Source organism: Syngnathus typhle, linkage group LG19 (genome assembly GCF_033458585.1).
Source record: "Syngnathus typhle isolate RoL2023-S1 ecotype Sweden linkage group LG19, RoL_Styp_1.0, whole genome shotgun sequence".
In the NCBI taxonomy this organism is placed as follows: domain Eukaryota; kingdom Metazoa; phylum Chordata; class Actinopteri; order Syngnathiformes; family Syngnathidae; genus Syngnathus; species Syngnathus typhle.
In genome coordinates, this window is record NC_083756.1 from 4712289 (window position 1) to 4733313 (window position 21025).

The 21025-nt window shown below is 51.1% G+C and overlaps 2 protein-coding genes across 3 annotated transcripts; both read left to right on the forward strand.

Annotated features, from left to right (window-relative positions):
* The first annotated feature begins 275 nt into the window (after positions 1-275).
* On the forward strand, positions 276-6954 carry LOC133143988 (RNA-binding Raly-like protein). Of its 2 annotated transcripts, none has more exons than XM_061266325.1 (8): positions 276-543; positions 3453-3528; positions 3898-3945; positions 4222-4403; positions 4573-4686; positions 4915-5087; positions 5225-5264; positions 5355-6954. In XM_061266325.1, the coding sequence occupies exons 1-7, from the start codon at positions 288-290 to the stop codon at positions 5255-5257; spliced, it is 882 nt and encodes a 293-aa protein (XP_061122309.1). In that variant the 5' UTR covers positions 276-287; the 3' UTR covers positions 5258-5264; positions 5355-6954. The 2 variants fall into 2 exon arrangements, with proteins under 2 accessions (XP_061122309.1, XP_061122308.1); XM_061266324.1 differs by having other exon boundaries at positions 5668-6954.
* A 674-nt stretch (positions 6955-7628) lies between these two features.
* LOC133143984 (metabotropic glycine receptor-like) lies at positions 7629-20099 on the forward strand. Its single transcript, XM_061266316.1, has 11 exons — positions 7629-8705; positions 10756-10861; positions 13177-13270; positions 13371-13585; positions 13659-13727; positions 15517-15626; positions 16105-16343; positions 16410-16548; positions 16626-16731; positions 16863-17009; positions 17107-20099. Exons 1-11 carry the CDS (start codon positions 7927-7929, stop codon positions 18586-18588), a joined length of 3486 nt encoding a protein of 1161 aa, XP_061122300.1. The 5' UTR covers positions 7629-7926; the 3' UTR covers positions 18589-20099.
* The last annotated feature ends 926 nt before the right edge of the window (positions 20100-21025 follow it).

Below are 21025 nucleotides of genomic sequence, written 5' to 3' on the forward strand. Positions count from 1 at the left end.
GTGAGCATGCACGCAGGTGCAATTTAATCCTTCACCTCTAATTCGTCATGTTGAACACTGTGAACATCAATGCCGACTGCGGATTAGCTTGTGTGTGTGTGTGTGTGTGTGTCTCATTGTCAGTGCTGAGGGGATCATTTTTTCCAAAGTAAGAACGTACACACCGAGAGTCGTGACACTTGACATCACCAAACGACGACACGGCAAAGCCGATGTGCGGCGTGTCCAAAATGTTGTGGTGGTGACGGTGTGGTTCTCGCGTGTGTCAGGAGTGCGCCCGGCGGAGGATGACCGGCAAAAACCAAACCAGCAACGTGACCAACAAGAATGACCCCCGCTCGCTCAACTCTCGCGTCTTCATCGGCAACCTCAACACGGCCATCGTCAAGAAGACCGACATCGAGGTGATCTTCGCCAAGTACGGCAAGATCGCCGGCTGCTCCGTGCACAAGGGCTACGCCTTCGTGCAGTACATCGGCGAGCGCAACGCCCGGGCGGCGGTGGTGGGCGAAAACGCCCGCGTCCTCGCCGGACAGCCTCTGGGTGAGTCGGCACTCGTCGCCCCAGCGACCTGCCCCCTTCTGCGCGCGTGCGCCGCGGTGCTAAGCTAGCCGAACGTGCGACTCCCAATTCGTCTGCAACCGCGCGCTACAGCAAAACAAATGCACCTTGTCTATCCGGACTCGTACGCATCTTCGTGGTGCTGTCCAAATGCCATATTTTCGAGTGCCAGTTCTGGCTTGAGCGACATATCGCCAATTGGCACACTCACAATTCGACAACACGGTGGGCTCGATGCCACGCCCGGCCGCGTGCTAGCCGCTAAACGCTATGAGCCGCTTTCTTCTTGGTGCACATGGCTCCTTTTTGCTCCGCATTTGCTTTGGCGCTCGTTGCGATTGCCATTCTTAACTCCACATTGGCCGTGTACAAATTGCAGCCGTTTAAAATCCCAACTACTTCTTTTGGGGCCTTTGAGGGGGTGTTACATAAGATGAGCTGCAGTAGGCCTGACAGCTTCGGAGCATGTCATTCTTGACTCGCTAAAAAGCCCCGCCCACCCCGCTTTTCTTTTTCCTTTTTGCTTTTTGCTCCACATCTCCAGCGAGCGAAAACGGTTTGAGCGGTGTTCTGACGTGCCACGGCGGCGCAGGCCTGTTTTTTTGCCAATGAAGGCAGCAGATGTGTGCCATTGGCAGTCGCTGTTGGGGAAGGACAGTCAAAGTTGAGTTTTTTTTTTTTTTCCCTGGATGATGCTGATGCAAGCTGTTGTGTAAGGGGGCCAAGTGAGCACACACGTGCGTCCTGCCCGCTTTGCATTTCAGCCGCCACACGCCTCCTCGGGGCCTTGAGTAAAGCCACATTTTGGGGCCTCTCTGTTTCTTTCCTAAGCCGCTTGCCGTGCACTTTAAACCCAGCGGATCGGATATTTTGACCCAGGAGATTGCGTCCATTATTGGGGCTCCTTAGTTGGCTTCTGCCCGGTGGGGACTTACTGGGAGCGGCGGCTCCTTCCCATTACAACATTAATGGGCTACGCTGAAGGAGAACGCGTGATGGATCGCCAATCGCGGCGCCTCCAAATGGCAGCAGGCGAGAGATGGGCTACATAAATAATAACCCGATTGAGATGCAAAGTCCATCCAGAGCAGATTACAAGGGCAGCCGTGTCGCAATCAATTGTCATTGCGCCAAACGCGACGCGCGGAAAGCAGCGAGCGTGCAGGCGGGGCCGCAGCGGGTATGGCCAAACGGCAAATTGTTCCGACCGAAGATGCCGACACAAAGCGAGCCAATGCCCAGAACATGCAAACTCCACACAGGGAGGGCCGGAGGTGGAATCAAACCCACACCCTCATAATTGTGAGGCGGACGTGCTAACCAGTGATCCACCGAGCCACCCTAAGTGCAGCGAATTCTCTGATTAGAAAGGCTCACTTGAGACGCCAGTGGAAGGCCAAGCCGTGAATCAGCCGGCCCAGCGCGATGTTTGTGTGTGTGGTGGGGGTGCATCCGCTCATGTCTGTCAGTATGAGAAACAATCGCTTCAATGCGCTTGTGTGCGGCTCACCACCGATGGCGCGTTCGCTCTTGTGGGAATTTGTGCCACAGTCCATTCGCGCCACGTAACTTGAGGTGTGAACCGTCCCATTTTGAGATGTCACGGAATAATAACGGCTAACCGCTTAAAAAATTGTTAGCTGTCCTTGTCAGCATTTCGTGGGAAAGGAAGGTCAATGACAGAGAGTACTGCGCATTGGCAGCCAGCGTGACCTTTCCGGAGCCGAGCCGTCAATGCCGACGTGATGGAAGGTGGAATATAGGGAGCAAAATTGCAGCAGGATTATTTGGGGAAACTCGTTTAGCCTGCCCGGCCGCCACGGCGTTAACGGCTCGCCCCCTTCCGAGTTTTTTCTGTGACCCGCCGACTCTCCTGCTTAGTGTGCAAATGTGGAGTCAATGCGACGCGCCACTCGAGTGGAATAGAAATAGAAGAGCCTTCAAAAGCGGCCCTAAATTGGCCCCGGGCCACGCTCGGAGTCCGTCCCTCCGCTGCTCATTGCCTGTGTTTTTGGCCCTCGCATTGATTCGATTAGGACACCACGTTGGCTGCTCACTCGAGTGCGGCAATGGCGTCGGATGGTGTTCCAAATTGGCAAATGAGTCATTTCAGAGCTCACCATGAGGGAAGCCAGGAACAATCCGGCCAAGAAACTCGTTTGTGCTGAAATGCAGATCCAAATCCATCATGTGTTAGCTCCTCTGATTGAATGCTTTTGAATTACGGCGCACGTCCATCGAGCCTGGATCAGGACTGAGACAATGTCGCACTCAGTTCTGTCAAGGCGTCGCATCCATCAGCGACCACATTTGGGAGGCTGTGAACGTGACTGCGATGTTTGCCTCCATCTAGTGGACGCCGGCTGTTATTACAAAGCTCTGGACACTTTATTAGCCCTCCCTTCCCTCGTTCCCATTTGGTATGCTCCAAAAGAAGCGTCTCTAAGAGCCAAACAATTCCATTCACTCGGTGCCTCTCTGCTCAGGAAGTCTTTCTCTCTTTATTCTCTCTGCGTTCATCGAGCCCAGCCGCAATTCTGGAGCGCCGTGCTGCTTGAAAATGACCGTGTACGGGGGCATGCGTCGCACCCGTGGCTGTGAGTTTTCTTTGTCTTTTTAAAGAAGCGTGTGCCGGCCGATGTTGAGCTGTCAAAATCGCCCGGGATGCCAGGTGACGTCAAAGTTTGCCCACTTGATGACGTTCACGTGGCCAATTCATTTCAGCCGCCGCGCGGGCATATCCGCATTTTTTGTCACGTTTGAAATATTTATATGGCTTCTTCTCGAGGGAGACGTTTTTGTCGCGCGTCGACTGGTCCTTCTGACTTGAAGAATGCAAGATGGCGCTTTGACGTGGAATCGCTTGTGCTTGGGCTTGTGTGCGTCTTCAGACATCAACATGGCCGGGGAGCCCAAACCGTACCGACCCAAAAGCGTCTCCAAGAGGCCCCTCTCGGCGGTCTACAGGTATTGGCACCTGATTTGAAGTTGATTCCATTATCTTCTCCTGTATTCAAATTCTAATCTTAATGATGACTCAAATTCTACTTATGTCATGAAATATTTGCTTGTTCTCATTTACAAACTTTCTAATAAGATATTTGGAAATCCTTATTTGCATTTTCTCACCAAGCGCACGCGGGATCAATTTGGAGCGGCGAGCATACACGAGCGGACGTCTCGCTCCGCTCCGCTTCGCTTCAGTTGACATGGCGTGCGTGCCTTGTCGTTTGGCCTCATCGCGGCCACTCCGGTCCGAGCCGCTTTGCTCATGACGCGGCTGGAATCGGAATAAACAGCCGTCTTCCTGATTTGCCTTCTCTCTCCCTCTCGCAGTGGTTACGAGTTTGACTACGAGTACTACAGAGATGACTTCTACGCCAGGTATGTTTTATCTGATGTTAATCAATCTGGTATTCCCAACAATAGCAAAAGCTTAAAAATGGTGTCCGGTGTGTGGGTGTGGGGCTACTTGATTTGAAATTGAGCAGGTCTGATTTGGTTTGAATGCAAATGTCCACTGTTGCTAAGCGACTGTAGGACAGCCGCTCCTTACGTGTTATTTTCTTCTCCACCGGTGGAAGAACTTTACTAAAAACTCTGTTTTGCTTTTGGCATTGTCCGCCAATGAAATATATTTGATTCCATTTTTGTTTTGAGGCTTTTTGACTACCACGGGCGAGCGGCACCGTCCCCGCGGTCCGCCATCCCCCTGAAACGCTCCAGGGTCCCGCCGGCCTCGTCCCGCCGCGTCAAGACCTCTTCGCCCGTCAAGTCGTCCTCATCCTCCATGTCGTCCTTGGGACCTCCCGCCTCCTCCCCCTGCCCCGATGCCGTCAAAGGTACTTACGGCAAGATGCTTTCTTTCCTAGACAGGTCACAAAGGATGAGCCCAAAATGCCCTTGTGGAACTCCCACCAACAAGCCAGCTGAAGATGTCGGCTGAAGATGTCGGCTGAAGGAGCTGCGAGCGCTCGCACTTGATAGCAAACTTGTTGTGCTCCTCGCCAGTCAAGACGGAGCAGCTGCAGACCATCAGGAGGGAGCTGACGCAGATCAAGACCAAGATCGACTCCCTGCTAGGACGCCTGGACAAGATGGAGATGCGGCAGCGAGGCATGTCCGGTGAGGGAACGCTGTCAGCTTAAAAGGGCGTTGGCCGCCAAATCGAAGCGACCTCAGCCTTGTCGCGGAGCTTTCAAATATCTTCACGTATATTTCGCCTCCACCATGGGCCCTTGCCTGCATTTCAGACCTAAATTCCCGTTTGCTGTGATCGCTGTGCTATGCCGTGTTGATGTCCTCGTGTTTTTCATCGCCAACTAGCACGGCCGTTGATTCTCATCCTCGCAGAGGCTCAAAGGATGTACGAGGACAACCGCGACAGAGGCGACGAGTCGGCGTCGGAAGCGGTCGATGACTCCGGCGAGGAGGGCGGTGACGGCGCACCGACGGACGTCGAGGCCGGGGAGATGAGCGACGCCGGTGACGACGACGAGGAAGAGGAGGAAGGTGCCCTTCATCTGGTAAACAAAAAAAAGAGGAGCGAGTCTCAGTCTCGTGCTCAAGTAAAAGCGAGCGGGCTTATTCGTGGGCGCCCGGGCCGAGGCATCCTCTTCGCTCAAATGCCCGAAGCGGAGCTGATCTGCTCCTTTTTTTGCAGATGGAAAACCACATTTCCGACGTCGACAACTGAGCACCGGGTAAGCGCATTTCTCTGCACTTTCTCTCTTTTTTTCCTCCCCTCCCTACCTCCCTCCCTACCTCCCTCTTTCTTTCTCTCTCATTTCTAGCATCTCTTCCAGTAGAGCTGGTGCAATGTGGGCTGACTAATAATGCTGGAAGGAGGTTTTTTTTTTTTACACTTCATTCGCACTCTATATTTACTCGTAATAACATAATTAAATAGAATCGCGAGGATTGGGCAATTTGCGCGTCATGATTCATTCGTTGCGACGCCTTGTGTTGTGGCGTTCGCAACCTGGCCACCAGGGGGCGGCATACGTTGCTAAAGTCACAAAGCAAGACCCAGCACCGCATAAATGCAATTGATCAGATTTGGAGCCACTTTCTGGGATCTTGGTAAAAGAGTTCGCCTCGCTGCAGGAGGTCGAGGAATTGGCAATTCCCTTCACCTGGCGAGGAAGGACGACAAGATGAAGATTGGACTGCATTGGAACAGACGCTAAATCAAAGCTACCTTATGTAAAAAAAAAAAAAAAAGAAGAAAAATGGAGGCAAGCAAGAGGCGGCCACGACTTGGCACTCCCGAAGTTACTTTCCGTTGTGCGCTGGACTGTCATTGTCTCCCATCGAGAAACTTTGGATCATTTCCTACCATTTGGTCGTCCACAATGGACAGCCTACGACATTTTGAAATCATTTGATGCACGTTGCTCGTCTACAACCGTGCCATTGTTTTCCCTCTTCACTGTTTTTTGCTCAGTAACCAAATGTCGCTATTTAATGCTGCGTATTTTTTTTCGTGTATTTTTGTGTGTGCGCACTGAACACTTGTTTACATTTTGTGATTACATGTTATGATAAAAGGTGCCAACTCACCGTGGCCGAAGATTTGACGGCATTCATTGTGCTCCTCTGAATCCGTGCGGCTGTTGTTTGTTTCTTTGTTTTTGTTTTGCTCTTCTCTGGCTGTCCAGATTTCGAATCGACTGCTGCGCTTTTAAGGCTCACTGCACGCAAATTCCACCTGCAAAAAAAATGTTCACAAAAGTACAATGAACGATTCGAAACATTTACGTCAAATATGTTTGTGTGCGTGTGTGCGTGCTCACTCCCACCCACTTTAAATATATTTATTAAAACACACTTAAGAAAATGTTCCAGAGCTGTTGTCACTTCTTAGCTTTCAAGAAACTAAAAAAAAAATAAAAAATTCTTGCTCACACAGCTTGAGAAGAAATTGTCTTTCGTGGAGCTAAAAAGCTCCAAATCCAGACCGTTTAAAAAAAAAAAAAGCGCCGCATCGGTGATTTGTGTGCACTGACCCTTTAAATCACAAACTCATATCTAGAATCCAAAACGGCTTGGAACAATCCTTTCTTACCTTCGTTCATTTTGCGAAGCGTTGTAAGTAGAGAGGTCGTTACCATGACAACTGCAGCTAGACTACAAGAGCAGTTGTCGACAGCCCTAGCTGCAGAAAACTGATGTATAGAAAATGTACATTTTTTTGTATCAATATTTTTTATCAAAAGCATGTTTACTGTACTTTTTTTTCAGTTGATGCTCAAATAGAACAAATAGAAAACTATGATAGAACACAGTATAAATATATAAAACGGCTGTAAGGAAAAGGAAAGCTCATTGTTGTTTATCGTGTATATAAAACAAGTTGTGTTCTTCTGAAGTCAATAAAATGTGTCACGTTTACTTAAATGTGGCTTCTTTCTTAGCTTCTCACTCCAAACAAAGGATCATTTTCAGTTTTGTCTTTGAAATGCTAAATCGCTTGGTAAATAATAACCATTTACTTGAATACATATGGAAATTTGGACATTTCTGTGCCAAAATGGCCGAATGGCATAAGTAAATTATTTAGTCATGGAATTTAAACATCTGATTAATGGGCGATGACTCTTAAATGGACGTAAACTTATGTAGTTGAAGTTTTAAAGAAAAAGTCATCCCTCTTCTCTCGAGGGTGCAAATTCTATATTGGACGTATTCAGTTAGAAAATAAACAAATGTTGCCAAAATACAATGTATGTATTGTAATAATTGCATTTTGACGTCATTTGACCAACGCTCAGTTAGCGACTCGTGCGATGGGACAGCGAAAGAAAATCGCTCAAACCAACTTGAATCATGTCCTTATTAATCTCATTTAAAACAACCGCCGAGGACGACGGGCTTTAAGCGTGCCCGTTCCCGAAGGTGAGTATTTTTTTCGCTCCACTTTAATGCTCGTTGTGGTCGGAAGAGGACGAAGATCTCCCGTTGAATCGCCGCCTGCAGAAAATATATAAATATAACAATAACATCCCTCCCTCCCTCCATCCCTGCCTCCCTCCCTCCCCTTTCTTCTTCCTCTTGGTTTGGATTCAGTCTGCAAGCAGGAGAGGACGCCGCCGCAGAAAGACCCCCGCCCCCCTGCGTCCTCCACGGAGACTCCACGAAGCGTCGTTGAAGCGGTTTGCAGGAAGACAACCGGGGCTTTCAATCTTTGGATTTCTTTTCGGGCGAAGGGGGAAACGACATTAAAACACAAGCGAGGATTAGGAGAGCCCACAAGTAGCCCGGCGATGGTTTAACGTTGCCACCGGTTCGCATCTTTGCCGCTCGCACGACCTGCCTGTAAAATCCATCCTCCCAGGCAAACCGGCGGACGCGACCTGGAGGGCGATGGAGGCTGTCGTCCGGCTGGCGTTGCTGCTGCTCGTCGGCTTCGTCATCGCGGCGGCGGCAGCCCGGCCGGCACCGATGCGCGAAGGCGGCGGGGCGCACCTTCGCGGCCACCGGCTGGCTCACCTTCGCGGCGGCGGCGGCAACGAGGAGCGGGTGCGCCTCCCCGCCGCGGTTGCCGACTTCCTGCACACGGGCGACTCGAGTGTCCTGGAGCAGGCCAATTGCTCGCGCAGATTCGAGCTGCCGCGGGGGGGAAGGTCACCCGAGAGCACGCATCGCTCGGCGCTGGATGCGGTGCTGCACGCCGCCAACTTGCTCAGCTTGGTGCTGCAAGCCAACAGGTCCGGGGAGCAGAGCGCGCGGCGAGATGTCGACTGGTACCGTGCCATAGTCCGCAGCCTCCTCCTGGCGGAGCAGAAGATCCACCGGGCTGTGGTCACCTCCTCGGACGGGGTCCACGTGCAGGCCACCAGGGCCAGAGGCGAGATCGCGCTCCAGGACCTCTCTGGCCTGCACAACCACTCGGGGGATGGCGAGTGGCACCGCGGCGTCAAGCACAGGAGGAAGGCCACCTTCCAGAAGAAGGTGCCAAGCCAGGATTTGGCAGCCGTGGGCAACTCCTTGAGGAGGGGCCAAAGTTTGATCCTGGACGAGATGCACGTCAAGTGGTCGGCACCCTACCTGGAGTGCCACAACGGCAACTTTGTCCCTCGGTGGCTGTCGACCTTGTCTGCTGCCTTCTACAGCATAGGGCCCAACATGGCTCCGGAGTTCAGGTAAGAAGAACTCACCTCTGTTTAGGATTTATGTCTTAGTACCTTTAGGCCATCCAGGGGTTTCCCACACTTGACTGGTACTTCCTTCAAATGGCTTCTGATGCTAGGTTTGGAACAGTTTCTATTATTTAAAACTTCTTCCATTATGTGTTCCCGCGCCGCAAAGATTTGTCATTTGTTGGTAGACCAGCTCGTCCCGTCACCCAAAGGTCGGTTTGAATCCCACGCCCGGCCGCTGTCAAAGTGAAGCTTAAGTCGCCACCAGGTCCTCATTGTAAATGAAAATCGACCTTGTCAAACAAACCATTGGTGCATTTGTTCATCGCCGTGGTGCAAAAGTGACCCGGGTAACATTTGGGGTTGTTTGGCAAATCTTGGAGTCTGTCAAATGAACCCTGTAAATGTCTCAAATCGGTGGACAATTCTTAATTGTGTCACACCTAAGCCAGCGTCAGATGTAATAAGGGGCTCATGCGTCTCCCAAAACATAGCCCCCCACCCCACCCCAAAGGAGGCTATAAATAGCTCAAACCATGCACGGTGGAAACCTCTAGCTGCAGGCGTGATTCTTTTTGTTCCCTCCCAAACTTCCATTTTTTTTCCTCCAATGAAGGGATGAGTCACACACACAGTCGCATGCAGCGGTAAAGCAAATCAGTGAAATCCAAATCATGCGTTTGGCCTCCGCCCGTGGCGCCGCATCACGTGTGAAGTTTGCGCGTATCAGCGCTTGCTTGCCTGCCTGCAAGAGTCAAGTGGGAGCCTGACCGACATCATCTCAATGAATAATTCATGCGCATCGCTCGTCGTGTGTGTCGGGTCTTGACTGAATGTTGAACTGATACACCTCCGATCGGCTTAGGGGCGGGGAAGCACAGATCGCAAATGAGTCCAAGTGGGTCGGAGCACCTCCGCTTGGCTCACCCGGATAGTCCGCCTGCTATTGTCCAAAAGTGCGCCGATTGATTTAATTGCAGCTTCAAACATTCTTCAGTTTTCTCTTAATGGCGGAATGTGATTATTGGTTGCCCCGCCCCCTTCCATGCCATCTGAACGGCGTGACACAAAAGTGGCGTTTGGTATTGTTTAAATGTCCCCAGAGAGTTTCTTTTTTTGCGCTGAATGGGCAATCAACGCGACAATTAATTAATCATAAAAGATGCATGCACAGGCCATTTTGATTTGGTGCCCTCCTGTGGTTTGTGATCAGGCTGCAGTGCGTCAGGTGGGTGACTTCTTGTTGCTCTTTTTATTTTTTTCTTCATTCTTCATTTGCTATCTCGGGCAACACTTGCTGGGCACTTGAAATGTCCAGTGAGACCGTTTTCCCATCTCGATGCAGGGCGGAGGAATTTGGAACGAGTGTCGATAAATATGACATCACGTGGCAGCTGAAAGAATGAGAAGGAGAAGGCAGCCTTTATTTACTTTGCTTTGACAGCGTCTTGGCCACAGGCGGTGCGTCCCGCCTGATGAGCAGCGACAGGACTCAATAAAAGGACCCGGGTCGCCTCGTCACGGGAGTGCTCTGCCCGGCAGCCAGGCTGGATTCATTTCTCCTCTCTCCTTGTCAGCGTAATGCATTTCTGTCACTTCAGAGACATTTTCCCCAGGGAACGCTCACACGTGGGTTTTTTTTTACACCACATTCTCCTTCTTGTCTCGAAACCTTTGTGAAAAGTTCATCGGGTCATTCGTGCGTCAGATTGAGTCACCCTGCAAAGAGGGTCCAAGCTTTTGCCCATCAGAGTGACTCAAATGTTTGCTGCTAATCTTCAAGCGTTGACATTCCGCGTTCCTCTGCCAAAGATGAACTCGTATCAAAGGCAGATAGCGGCGCTGCCCCAGCAAAACATTAGCCAAACCTGAGTGGGTTTGTGCCGGCCTTTGTCTTGCCATCTCCTTAAAAAGTTTACTTATTTCCACGCAGGCACACAAGGTTAATCTTCATGGCTCGGCGGATTCTGATAACCCCATGTGCGGGTGAACAGCCTTGGTCGCTAGTGGCCAGAGTGAACTTGATGCTTGACGCCGGCCTCCTGTGTTGCAGGGGCGTGGTGCGAGCCGACATCAATCTCCAGGATGTTGATATCGACCAGTGCTCTACTGATGGCTGGTTTGCTGGAACCCATCGCTGCAACCTGACCACTATGGAGGTGAGTGCGCCTGTTCCTGCACGTGCAATAGACAGAACATCGATCCTCTTAAAGCGGAACCTCGGCCAAGGCTCACGCTCGGTCAGCGCTCCGCTAAATGACACCGAGGCGGTAAAACGACCGGATGGTTGTTCCTGCGAGGTCCCGTTACACGGCGAATGCTACTTAAGTAAACCCTATTAGCCGTTTTGTACACGCTCGCGAATGCCTCGTCCTAATCCGAGTCGGTCGCGTGTACCTCGAGACGTAAGATGTGCGCTACGTTCTAAACGTGACCTACAGCCATGAGATAAGAATGTCTTGATGTTCAGTCATCTTCATCAGATACCAGGCTGAGCTTGAAATACTTTTGACTCTTCTTTCAAATGTCCATAACGGTGCGCCGCCATCTAGTGGCCGACAGTGCAGTTGCACCCAAAATAAGCAGGAGAAAATGATTGTTTACAAAGACAATGACAGGACGCAGCGCACTGCCCGTTTCTCTGCCATTTTGGGCCAAGCTGCAGATCGTGTGCTTCATAATGCATGCGATGTAGTGGATTGCATTGAGCCCCCCTTCAATAATTCATCACCCCCCCCTTGTCTGAGTACTTCCACCTCTCTGTGGACAGTCGATGCCAGAGACGTGCGTGTGGACAGCGGAAGAAGCAGAGAAAATGGATGGTAACCTTCCTTCACCTCTATAAGCACGCAAAAGAGCCGTGCCAGGAGCATGCACGCACACTTGCGACTGCAGAGGTTTTGATCCCAATTGTATTTGGCCATTTTTAGCACTGGAGCTGGAACATCTTGTTCCCTGATGTGCCAAATTTAGATTCAGCCCGTCTCGTTTATTCCAGGAAACGGAAATAAATTCTATTTCAAGGATGTTTTTGAAGGCCTTGACGTCAAAGCGATGACCTCCTGTCTCCAGCTTGAATGCAACCAACTCGATCCTTCTACTTCACATGCGACTCAATCAACAGCCCAAAACGATGATGGCGTCTGGGGAATTTGTTTCCTCACACTCCAATGTAAGATGCCGTAATTCATTTGCAGTAAAGACCGCAGTTTGAGTTTCGCCAAGCGACTTGCCAAATAGGCCCCGCCTTTTGGTCTCCCTTCCCCCCTCCGTAATCAGAGCGCAGTGTGTGTTTGTGTGCATCTAATGAGGTGTCATGAGAAGAGCTCCTGCATATGGTGCTGCAGGGAGCAGAGCAGAAAAAGACAAAGCCTTTAAAATAAACAACGCTTAATTTCCCGGGTGCCACCCTGCGCTGGCACTTTGCAGATTGCGCGCGCACACACACTTTCTCCATTTTCCCTGCTTTTATGCGTGCTGTCGTTCCTCCCGTCATTCTGGCACGATCCTGGGAACCAAGTATTTCTCGTTGCCGCCGATGGCTTCCCAATTAGCCAGCAGAAGCCGGTCCAAGAAGAAGAAGTAGACGCTGCCCTCAGCATCAATTAGCCTGACCGGGGATCTTATCTTCCCTTGTGTGGTGTCGCGCAGAGGTGACGGTGGAGAACGTGTGTTTGAGAACCCGCCATGTGTACTCGGCTCCAAAGATGCGGCTCAATTAGTGGCACGTCGCAAGGAAAACGTCAGCGCGGGGAAGGGTTGAGGTGCCTCCATTAGAGGTGCCAGAAGCCTGAGTGAGTGAGCTCCGAGGGGGAGGAAAATACCTTAACAGGAACCCTGCGCAACTAACTCGCTTGTTCAAACAATAGCGGGCTCATGACAAACATGGCGTCATATGCATGTTGGTGTCGTCGCACCGTAGACATGTAATAAAAAATAACACTCAACCACTCATGAAACAAAAAAAGATCCCATGCATGACGCAAATGTTGCTAAAATGCCATTTTGGGCGAAAAAGTGCCTCTTGCCCATATGCATCAAGGGTCACAAGGTCAAGAAATGTATGAGACATGAAATGAGATAATACAGAGTAGTGTTCCATTGATTAAAACAAACCAAAACACTTTCAGGGTGTCGGGAAGGCAACGGTACGGACAGCTAAGGGTCAGAAGCCAAATGCATTGGTCAGTGCTCATGAACGGGACGCGGCTCTCGACGAAACCAAGCGTCCTTCCGGGAACCGGGAAATGGAGCTTGTGTGACAGCATGAAGCGCGCTGATAAAAAGAGCCTCACCAGTGCACGTCGCCATGGCAACCTGCGAGTCAGAGCGTCTTTGACCGACAACCGGGATCCAGACGGAGCTGAATATTCCGACGCTCCCGTGTCCAAATATTAGCAAACAAATAGCTCGCTAATGTCCGTCACATTGCGCATGATGGTCAGAACGGTTTATTATCGCTTTTTGTGTTCAGTGTTTGCCCACGCGCGGCCATGGATTCGTCTTGGACAAGTACAAGTGTCTCTGCAGGAAAGGCTTCTACCGAGGTGCCGCCGCCGGCTTTACAAGTAAGTCGGCCGCAGTAGCCGAGTTAGCAAACGCCGTCACGGTTGACGCGAGTCTTGCCATCGTCCGTCGGGCTAAGCGGCGGGCGTCTTCCTCCCCCAGGGATCGGCGGCGGGAACACGGCAGGTGGCGGGAACGTGGCGTCCGCCAGCGAATGCCTGCCGTGCCGGCCGGGCTGCGCCTTCTGCAAGGACGACACGCCGTGCGCGGCGCGGCGGGACGGAGCGCTGCGCACGGCCGTCATGGCCTTCCAGAGCCTCTGCATCCTTGTGCTCTTGCTCAGCATGCTGCTGGTCTACCGCTTTCGAAGGAACAAGGTAATTTGCTTCCTGCAGCCAAAACGTGAATTCGGATTTCAAAGTGAGAGATGGTCGCTTTGTGTGTGCGCAGAGTATCCGAGCGTCGGGCGTGGTCCTGCTGGAGGCCATCCTGTGTGGAGTGTTGCTTCTCTACTTCCCGGTGAGGCCGTCTTGAGCTGAACTTTCTTTCTTTCTTTCTTTCTTTCTTTCTTTCTTTCTTTCTTTCTTTCTTTCTTTCTTTCTTTCTTTCTTTCTTTCTTTCTTTCTTTCTTTCTTTCTTTCTTTCTTTCTTTCTTTCTTTCTTTCTTTCTTTCTTTCTTTCTTTCTTTCTTTCTTTCTTTCTTTCTTTCTTTCTTTCTTTCTTTCTTTCTTTCTTTCTTTCTTTCTTTCTTTCTTTCTTTCTTTCTTTCTTTCTTTCTTCCTTCCTTCCTTCCTTCCTTCCTTCCTTCCTTCCTTCCTTTCTTTCTTTCTTTCTTTCTTTCTTTCTTTCTTTCTTTCTTTCTTTCTTTCTTTCTTTCTTTCTTTCTTTCTTTCTTTCTTTCTTTCTTTCTTTCTTTCTTTCTTTCTTTCTTTCTTTCTTTCTTTCTTTCTTTCTTTCTTTCTTTCTTTCTTTCTTTCTTTCTTTCTTTCTTTCTTTCTTTCTTTCTTTCTTTCTTTCTTTCTTTCTTTCTTTCTTTCTTTCTTTCTTTCTTTCTTTCTTTCTTTCTTTCTTTCTTTCTTTCTACTGATTGGATGAAGAACTAAATTCAACTTCAACATCTTTGACCTTGACCCTCTACCGACATTCTGCCGAGATGCCAATTAAGGTTCCCAGTGTTGCCGAGCCGCTTTGCCCGCTCAGCACCAAACAATCTCTACGAATCAGCCGCGCCGAGCCCACGTAAGCAAACCTTTGGTGGGCAAGCCGAGGTACGAGGTGGTCGCCCGCCGTCGCGTGGGCGTGATCGTGTGCTGAAATCTGCTGCAGCCAGAAATAGGCACCTACAAATGATTGCGCAGCATTTACAAAGGTAGCTTGGCGCTTGTAGCGAGGGGGAAAAAAAAGAACACAAAACGGCGCATCTCGGTGCATGCGGTGACGGTGCAGAGATTGATACACACACACACAGCACGTGGCGAATCCCACAAGAGCCGCGTTGAGACGCATCGCTGGCAGTCTAAAAATAGACGCCCGCCGACGCTTGCATTTGCAATGCTTGTGCTCCTCTTGAACAGCTGGAGACAGATGCATTCCATCCTGTTCCTGCGGCTTTGTGGAGCGGACATATTTTGGGGGTTGGTGTGAGAACTGAAAATGAGATCCTCGCTTGTCGCTTTCTTCAGAGCGCTCCCGGCATTCGCCCGAGCTGACCCGACCCGCCATCGTCACTTTTCCCCTCCTCGTCCCGTCACAAGAAGGCGGCAATATCTCCCAAGTGACGAGGAGTCAAGGGAACGGCGGCACCGAGCCGGGCGTAATTTACACTCAGCCCACCTCGGGGACGCAGAAAGCATTACCTCCTCTCTGGAAAGCCGCCGCTCGCCCCCGCCCCCCAGCCCGCCTGCGTGTTGGCTTTCATATAAAAATGGATCAATCGTTATTAGCCTCCTCCTCTTTCTGCTCCATCGCCCGCCAGCATGCTTCTTCCTGCTCACCGAGACAGGAAGTGCAGGTTGGAAGCAAGCCTGCATCCAGCGGCCCCCATGAACAGAGGAGGCGGCCCTCTCGAGACACATCGGTCTCGCAGACTCACATGGCCGACATTTTCTGTGGCGTCCTCCTTGCGTGTTCCCCAACATCCCCAACGCTTCACAGCAGTAAAAGACGAAGCCGTGTCTTTCATGGGAGTGCACAATGAGCAAAGTGGTGTTCCACAGGGTTCAACTTTGAGGCTCCTCCTGTTTCCTTTCAGCTTGCCACAGCTTGCACTTTCTAATGATGGCCTTTCCCTTCTTCCTTCGTCTTCCAGGTGGGGATCCTTTACTTTCAACCCGGCGTGTTCCGCTGCATCCTGTTGCGCTGGGTTCGACTGCTGGGCTTCGCCACCGTCTACGGCACGCTCACGCTCAAGTTGTACAGGTGACACACGCACGACACACGGAGCAGACTTCTTCTTCGTCTCTGTGACTTTTTCCCTGATGATGACGAATCTGGATAGAAAACCTTGAGTAAAAAATTGATATGACATGGATCCATTTTTCATGGGGTGGGGGGTTCTTTGTGCGTGCGGAGGGGGCTCATTAGCGCCGCCCAATGCTACTTCATCAACGCGCGTGAAGGGCACAGACTAAAAATAGCAGCGCGTGTGTGTTTGATTGATGATGCCTTTGGAATTCATCGTGTCTCGTCTTTTATTTAGGCTCCTCCATAAAAGCGGCCGCCATTCACCCCGGAGCGGCTGCTTGGAAATGACAACCATGTTCATACTAGCTCATAAAAAATAATGCTATAGAACAGCATCTCACGGCGCTAATCGAAAAATTCCGGTCCTTTTATCCGTCATGTCGAGATGCAATATCGGAGGCGGCGGTATAAAAGGCAACTGTTGCGTCTGCAGGGTCCTGAAGGTCTTCCTGTCGCGCACGGCTCAGAGGATTCCCTACATGACCAGCTGGCGGGTTCTGCGTCTGCTGGCCATCATCCTCCTGGTGGTCTGCTGGTTCCTGGTGGCCTGGACGTCGGCCGTGTGCCAGGTCGCCGACAGGAAGTCGGCGCTGATCGACGTGGGCTACACGCCCGACGGGCTGCAGTTCAGCATGTGCCTCGTGGACCGCTGGGACTACATGATGGCCGTCGGTAAGATTCAAAGCTCAGCGGGCCTTCAAAAGTATTGCAATCAGACGTTCGTGCGCTCGTTTACAGCCGAGTTCCTGTTCCTGCTGTGGTCGGTGTACCTGTGCTACGCCGTGAGGACGGTGCCGTCCGCCTTCCACGAGCCTCGCTACATGGCCTTCGCCATCCACAACGAGCTCGTCCTGTCGCCCATCTTCTACGTCATCAGGTGAATGCGGACCGAACAATCCGAACAAAAAAAAACACGTAGAGGCTGAAATCTAATTGGACAAAAAAATGCCACAGGTTCACGCTGGCTCCCGAGCTCCATCCCGACTGGATGCTTCTACTTTTCTTCACGCACACACACCTGACCGTCACGGTCACGCTGGGCCTGCTGCTGGTTCCCAAGGTACCTTCAGGCCACGCCAATTTGTTGTTGCACTTTTGAGATGAGAGCTTGCCGTTACAGGCTTAGCAAAGGACTCTTCACCAAGTCTGGAATCTTTTTTTTTTCCCAATGGTGTGTGCACGTGGACGCAGTTTCTGTTTGCGGGCACACAGATGCGAGACGACATGGCCTCGGAGGCGTACGAGGACGAGCTGGACATGGGTCGCTCGGGCTCCTACCTGAACAGCAGCATCACGTCGGCGTGGAGCGAACACAGCCTGGACCCCGAGGACATTCGGGTGAGCTTTGGGGGCGTGGCCTCGGGCTTTTGCTAGCGGTGTAGCTGCTGTTGTGGCCGCGGCATCTGAGCGCTTTGTCCTCCTCTCTAACACGCAGGAGGAGCTGAAGAAACTCTACTCCCAGCTGGAGATTTACAAGAGGAAGAAGATGCTGGCTAACAACCCCCATCTGCAGAAGAAGCGTAGCTCCAAGAAGGGCCTGGGGCGCTCCCTGATGAGGCGCATCACAGAGATCCCCGAGTCGGTGCACCGCCAGTGCAGCCGCGAGGACAAGGACGGCGGCAACGAGCACGGCAGCAATCGCAGCAGTCTTTGCGTTCTCAAGAAAAACCCCTTTGACCAGATTCCGCACAAAGCGGCCAAGGAGGAGAGCCTGAAAAACAAAGCATTCTCCTTGAAGAAGTCACACAGCAGCTACGACCACGTCCGAGGCCTGAGCCAAGGCCCAAGCCGAGGCCTGAGCCAAGCCCCGAGCCAAAGCCCGAGCCAAGGCCTGAGCCAAGGCTTCAGCGGCTTGGCCGTCGACAAGATGGACGTGAGCGCCGCCCAAGGCTCCCTGCTCGAGGCCCTGATGGGCAAGAGGCCGCTCAAGAGGAAGTCCCGGGAAAGCCTGGACGCCCCCGCCGAGTCGGTGCCTCTGGTCTGTAAATCGGCCAGCGCCCACAACCTGAGCGCCGACAAAAAAACCCTCCACCCTCGAGCTTCTGTGTTGCGCAAGTCCCTCAGTGTCATCGCCACCGCCAAGGAGAGGACGTTGGGCTTGGCTGGAAAGAACCAAAGCGATGAGGATGGGCCAGAGAGCAAAGAAGAGAGCGAGCCCAAGAACGTGGCCGCCAAAGGCAGGAACGCCAAACAGTCCGCCGAGCCGCTCAAGGGGAAAGACCTCTACGATGTCTCGGAGGTGTGTCCCTGGGAAGTGGAAGACCAGCCGACGCCTTCAGAGACCAAGGTCCAAAAACATGTTTCCATCGCGCCAGAGGAAAGCACCACCGTTCACGGGGGGGGCACCAGGGCCAGTAAAAGCCACAAGCAGACGCCCTGGGATCAGACTCCCACTGCTGGCCGACAGTCCAAGGAAGCTCAGAGGGATGAGAGCCAAAGCGGCCCAGCTTCCAAGAAACAGCCGCAACCTCCATCCAAATCCGGGAACGCCCAAAACAATCGAGCCGAAATTTGTCCGTGGGACTTTGGAGAACAGACTTTTCCTGCAAAGGCCGAGGACACGTCGCTTAAAGCCGAAGTCTGTCCCTGGGACAATCCGGCATCTCCTGAAGGCTTGCCCAGCCTTGCTGGCAGTTCCAAATCGAAGGACAAGAAGGGAAGCGGCGGCGGCGACGACAACAGGCAAACAAAAGCAAAGGACAAGAGCAAGTCATGGGAGAAGCATCAGAAAGTCGCCGAGGTTTGTCCCTGGGATGCGGCCGCTCATCAGGAGGTACCCGCTGTGGAGAAACGCAAGAGCGCAAATGTCAACAAGGCCGAGGTTTGCCCCTGGGACTTTGAGGAGGCCGGTAGCCATCCCGATCCCGCAAACAAGGCCGGCGTTTGTCCCCGGGACGTCGACGACAAGACGGCGTGACGCTCGGCCCCAACGGAGCGCCAACCTTGGACCTCCAAAAATTAATTGCGTTCCACCAGTTGCCTTCCTTTCCCGTTTGTTCTACTTTTTAGACGACACCTTTTACAAACAAGACCATCCTGAACATGACTCTCAGACCAATTATGCAACGTCTCCGCCACTTTGGGCACTCGCGCGGGCGGGGACTCGGACGAGTCGTCGTAAGGAGTTCCAAGTAGCGGAAAGGGGAGAACGACCCCACGTCGGCCGGGCATGGCGCTCGCAAACGTTAGCCAACCGCTCACGTCTGAAGCACTTTAGCTGACTCCACCAACCCGACTCAAACAACACCTGGCCAGTGCCAAGTGGGCTTTTCCCGCATCTCAAATGGCACTTTTATGTCGGCGCCAAACCCTCGCCGCATCGCATTCTCTTCGACCGGGCACACGTAGCGACCGTGGCGTGCTACAATTTCAACCCTGCAAGCAAACGAGCGGCGGCTCGTTCGTCTCTGCCCGCTCCCGTGTATCAGTGCTAGCCGGCGTGCCCACTTGCCACCGGGCGACGGGTCAAAACCGAAACAAGCGAGCCCTCCCGTCATCGGCATTTTTCAAATCTGACGTTTCCATGTAGCAGAGCGCCCACTATGTCAACCAAATTTTACTTTGTTCCATGTTATGTATCAAATTTACCACCCATCCATCATTGGCAACGTTTCACATTGACGACCCTAAGCCAACAAAATAGCTAGCTAGATAGCTACACATTTTTGGATATTTCCAACCAAACACTCGCTGTCTCCTGCCAAGTATTTTCCGTGCGGCCAAACTAATCTTTAAGCCTCGGTTCGGATCGGTCCAGAGTGCGCGTTCGTTTTTTGGAGGGGTCTTTAGAAGAAGCACTGCCACGTTGACTTGTACTGCCCCGGCCGGTGATGACAACCAGTCAGCTCCAAGTTTAAAAAGGAGTTGGCCTATTCTCTTGACTTTTATGCTTAGGATGCGCCATCTGCGCCTCGTTGAGGGTCACTCTGACCAAAAATTGCATGGTAAGCGCTTCAGAGAAAAGGAAACAAATTGCGTCTTTGACCTGCTGTGTTTCCAGACGAGAGGGAATAAGAGCGCAATGTTCTGTCTTGACGTGATGAAAGCGTGCACGCTCACACACACACGCGCACGCCTCCACTTCTCTCGTAGCTCCCCGGTCACCAATCAGAGGCGAGAACCCCGGCGGCAATGGAAACCGCCTCCTCTTCCTCGTGTATTCCTCCTATACACTGCTGTAACGTTGTAAATCTCGTGGCTTCTGCATGAATTTGAGAAATTAGTCGGACCAACGTTTCACTGCCCTGGATAGAACAACATCAGATGTTTATGGACTGTTACGAGTTGTTTAGCGCCTGATTGTGTCTCTGACCCGCCCGCCGTAATACGTGCTTGTTCTGACGACGACAAGCTTATAGCGTCCGTATATGACAAAAGTTTGGTAGATTTCTATTGTGTTCGATTGTGATAGCATGTACATAAAAAAGATACCTCCTCTGCAATAAATATTTCTATAAAAAGACGTACGCTGTTCTGCATCTTTGTACACAAACAAAAAAATAGATGGATAGATAGATAGATAGATAGATAGATAGATAGATAGATAGATAGATAGATAGATAGATAGATAGATAGATAGATAGATAGATAGATAGATAGATAGATAGATAGATAGATAGATAGATAGATAGATAGATAGATAGATAGATAGATAGATAGATAGATAGATAGATAGATAGATAGATAGATAGATAGATAGATAGATAGATAGATAGATAGATAGATAGATAGATAGATAGATAGATAGATAGATAGATAGATAGATAGATAGATAGATAGATAGATAGATAGATAGATAGATAGATAGATAGATAGATAGATAGATAGATAGATAGATAGTTATTGATTGTGATATTATTATTATTGTATGTAAACTATGTTTGTATGGGTATAGGCAGAGACTGAACGAATGACAAAAATCCATGTTACCAATAACTTCTTGTTTTCGTTTCTTTTTAGCTGCAGTAAATGAGGAGGCGTCTGGCGGCCATCTTTGTAGTCTTTCTTCGCCATACTCGTTCTTGAGATCGTATATCCTGCAAGCGTTTGAAGCTGGCACGCGCGCATGCACAGTCGGTGAGTCATGACTGTGTCATTTAGTGAGGGTGGGAGTGGGTGACTCATAAAAGATGTGCGTGGGGTATTGGGGTGGGGGCTGGGGAAAGAGGGGTGGGCGGGGGGATGTTATAGGTATAGGACCTGGTGGGAGGGGGAGCATTTGTTTGAGCTTGTGTGTCAGGCACATCTGAGATTCTAGCTTTGTAGCTGCTGGTACTTCCTGAAAATAAAAAGTTCCAATCAGGTCTGCGATTGCTAATTGGCCTGTTTCCAAAATGATGGTGGAAACCAGCTCG

Bases quoted from the DNA above. Each gene is read 5' to 3' on its own strand.
- LOC133143988 (XM_061266325.1), top strand. From the start codon at position 288: ATGACCGGCAAAAACCAAACCAGCAACGTGACCAACAAGAATGACCCC. The intron at 3,946-4,221 runs GTATGTTTTATC...TTTTGTTTTGAG, and splicing joins AGAGATGACTTCTACGCCAG to GCTTTTTGACTACCACGGGC. The intron at 5,088-5,224 runs GTAAACAAAAAA...CTTTTTTTGCAG, and splicing joins AGGAAGGTGCCCTTCATCTG to ATGGAAAACCACATTTCCGA.
- LOC133143984 (XM_061266316.1), top strand. From the start codon at position 7,927: ATGGAGGCTGTCGTCCGGCTGGCGTTGCTGCTGCTCGTCGGCTTCGTC. The intron at 13,586-13,658 runs GTAATTTGCTTC...GTGTGTGCGCAG, and splicing joins ACCGCTTTCGAAGGAACAAG to AGTATCCGAGCGTCGGGCGT. The intron at 16,732-16,862 runs GTACCTTCAGGC...ACGTGGACGCAG, and splicing joins GCCTGCTGCTGGTTCCCAAG to TTTCTGTTTGCGGGCACACA.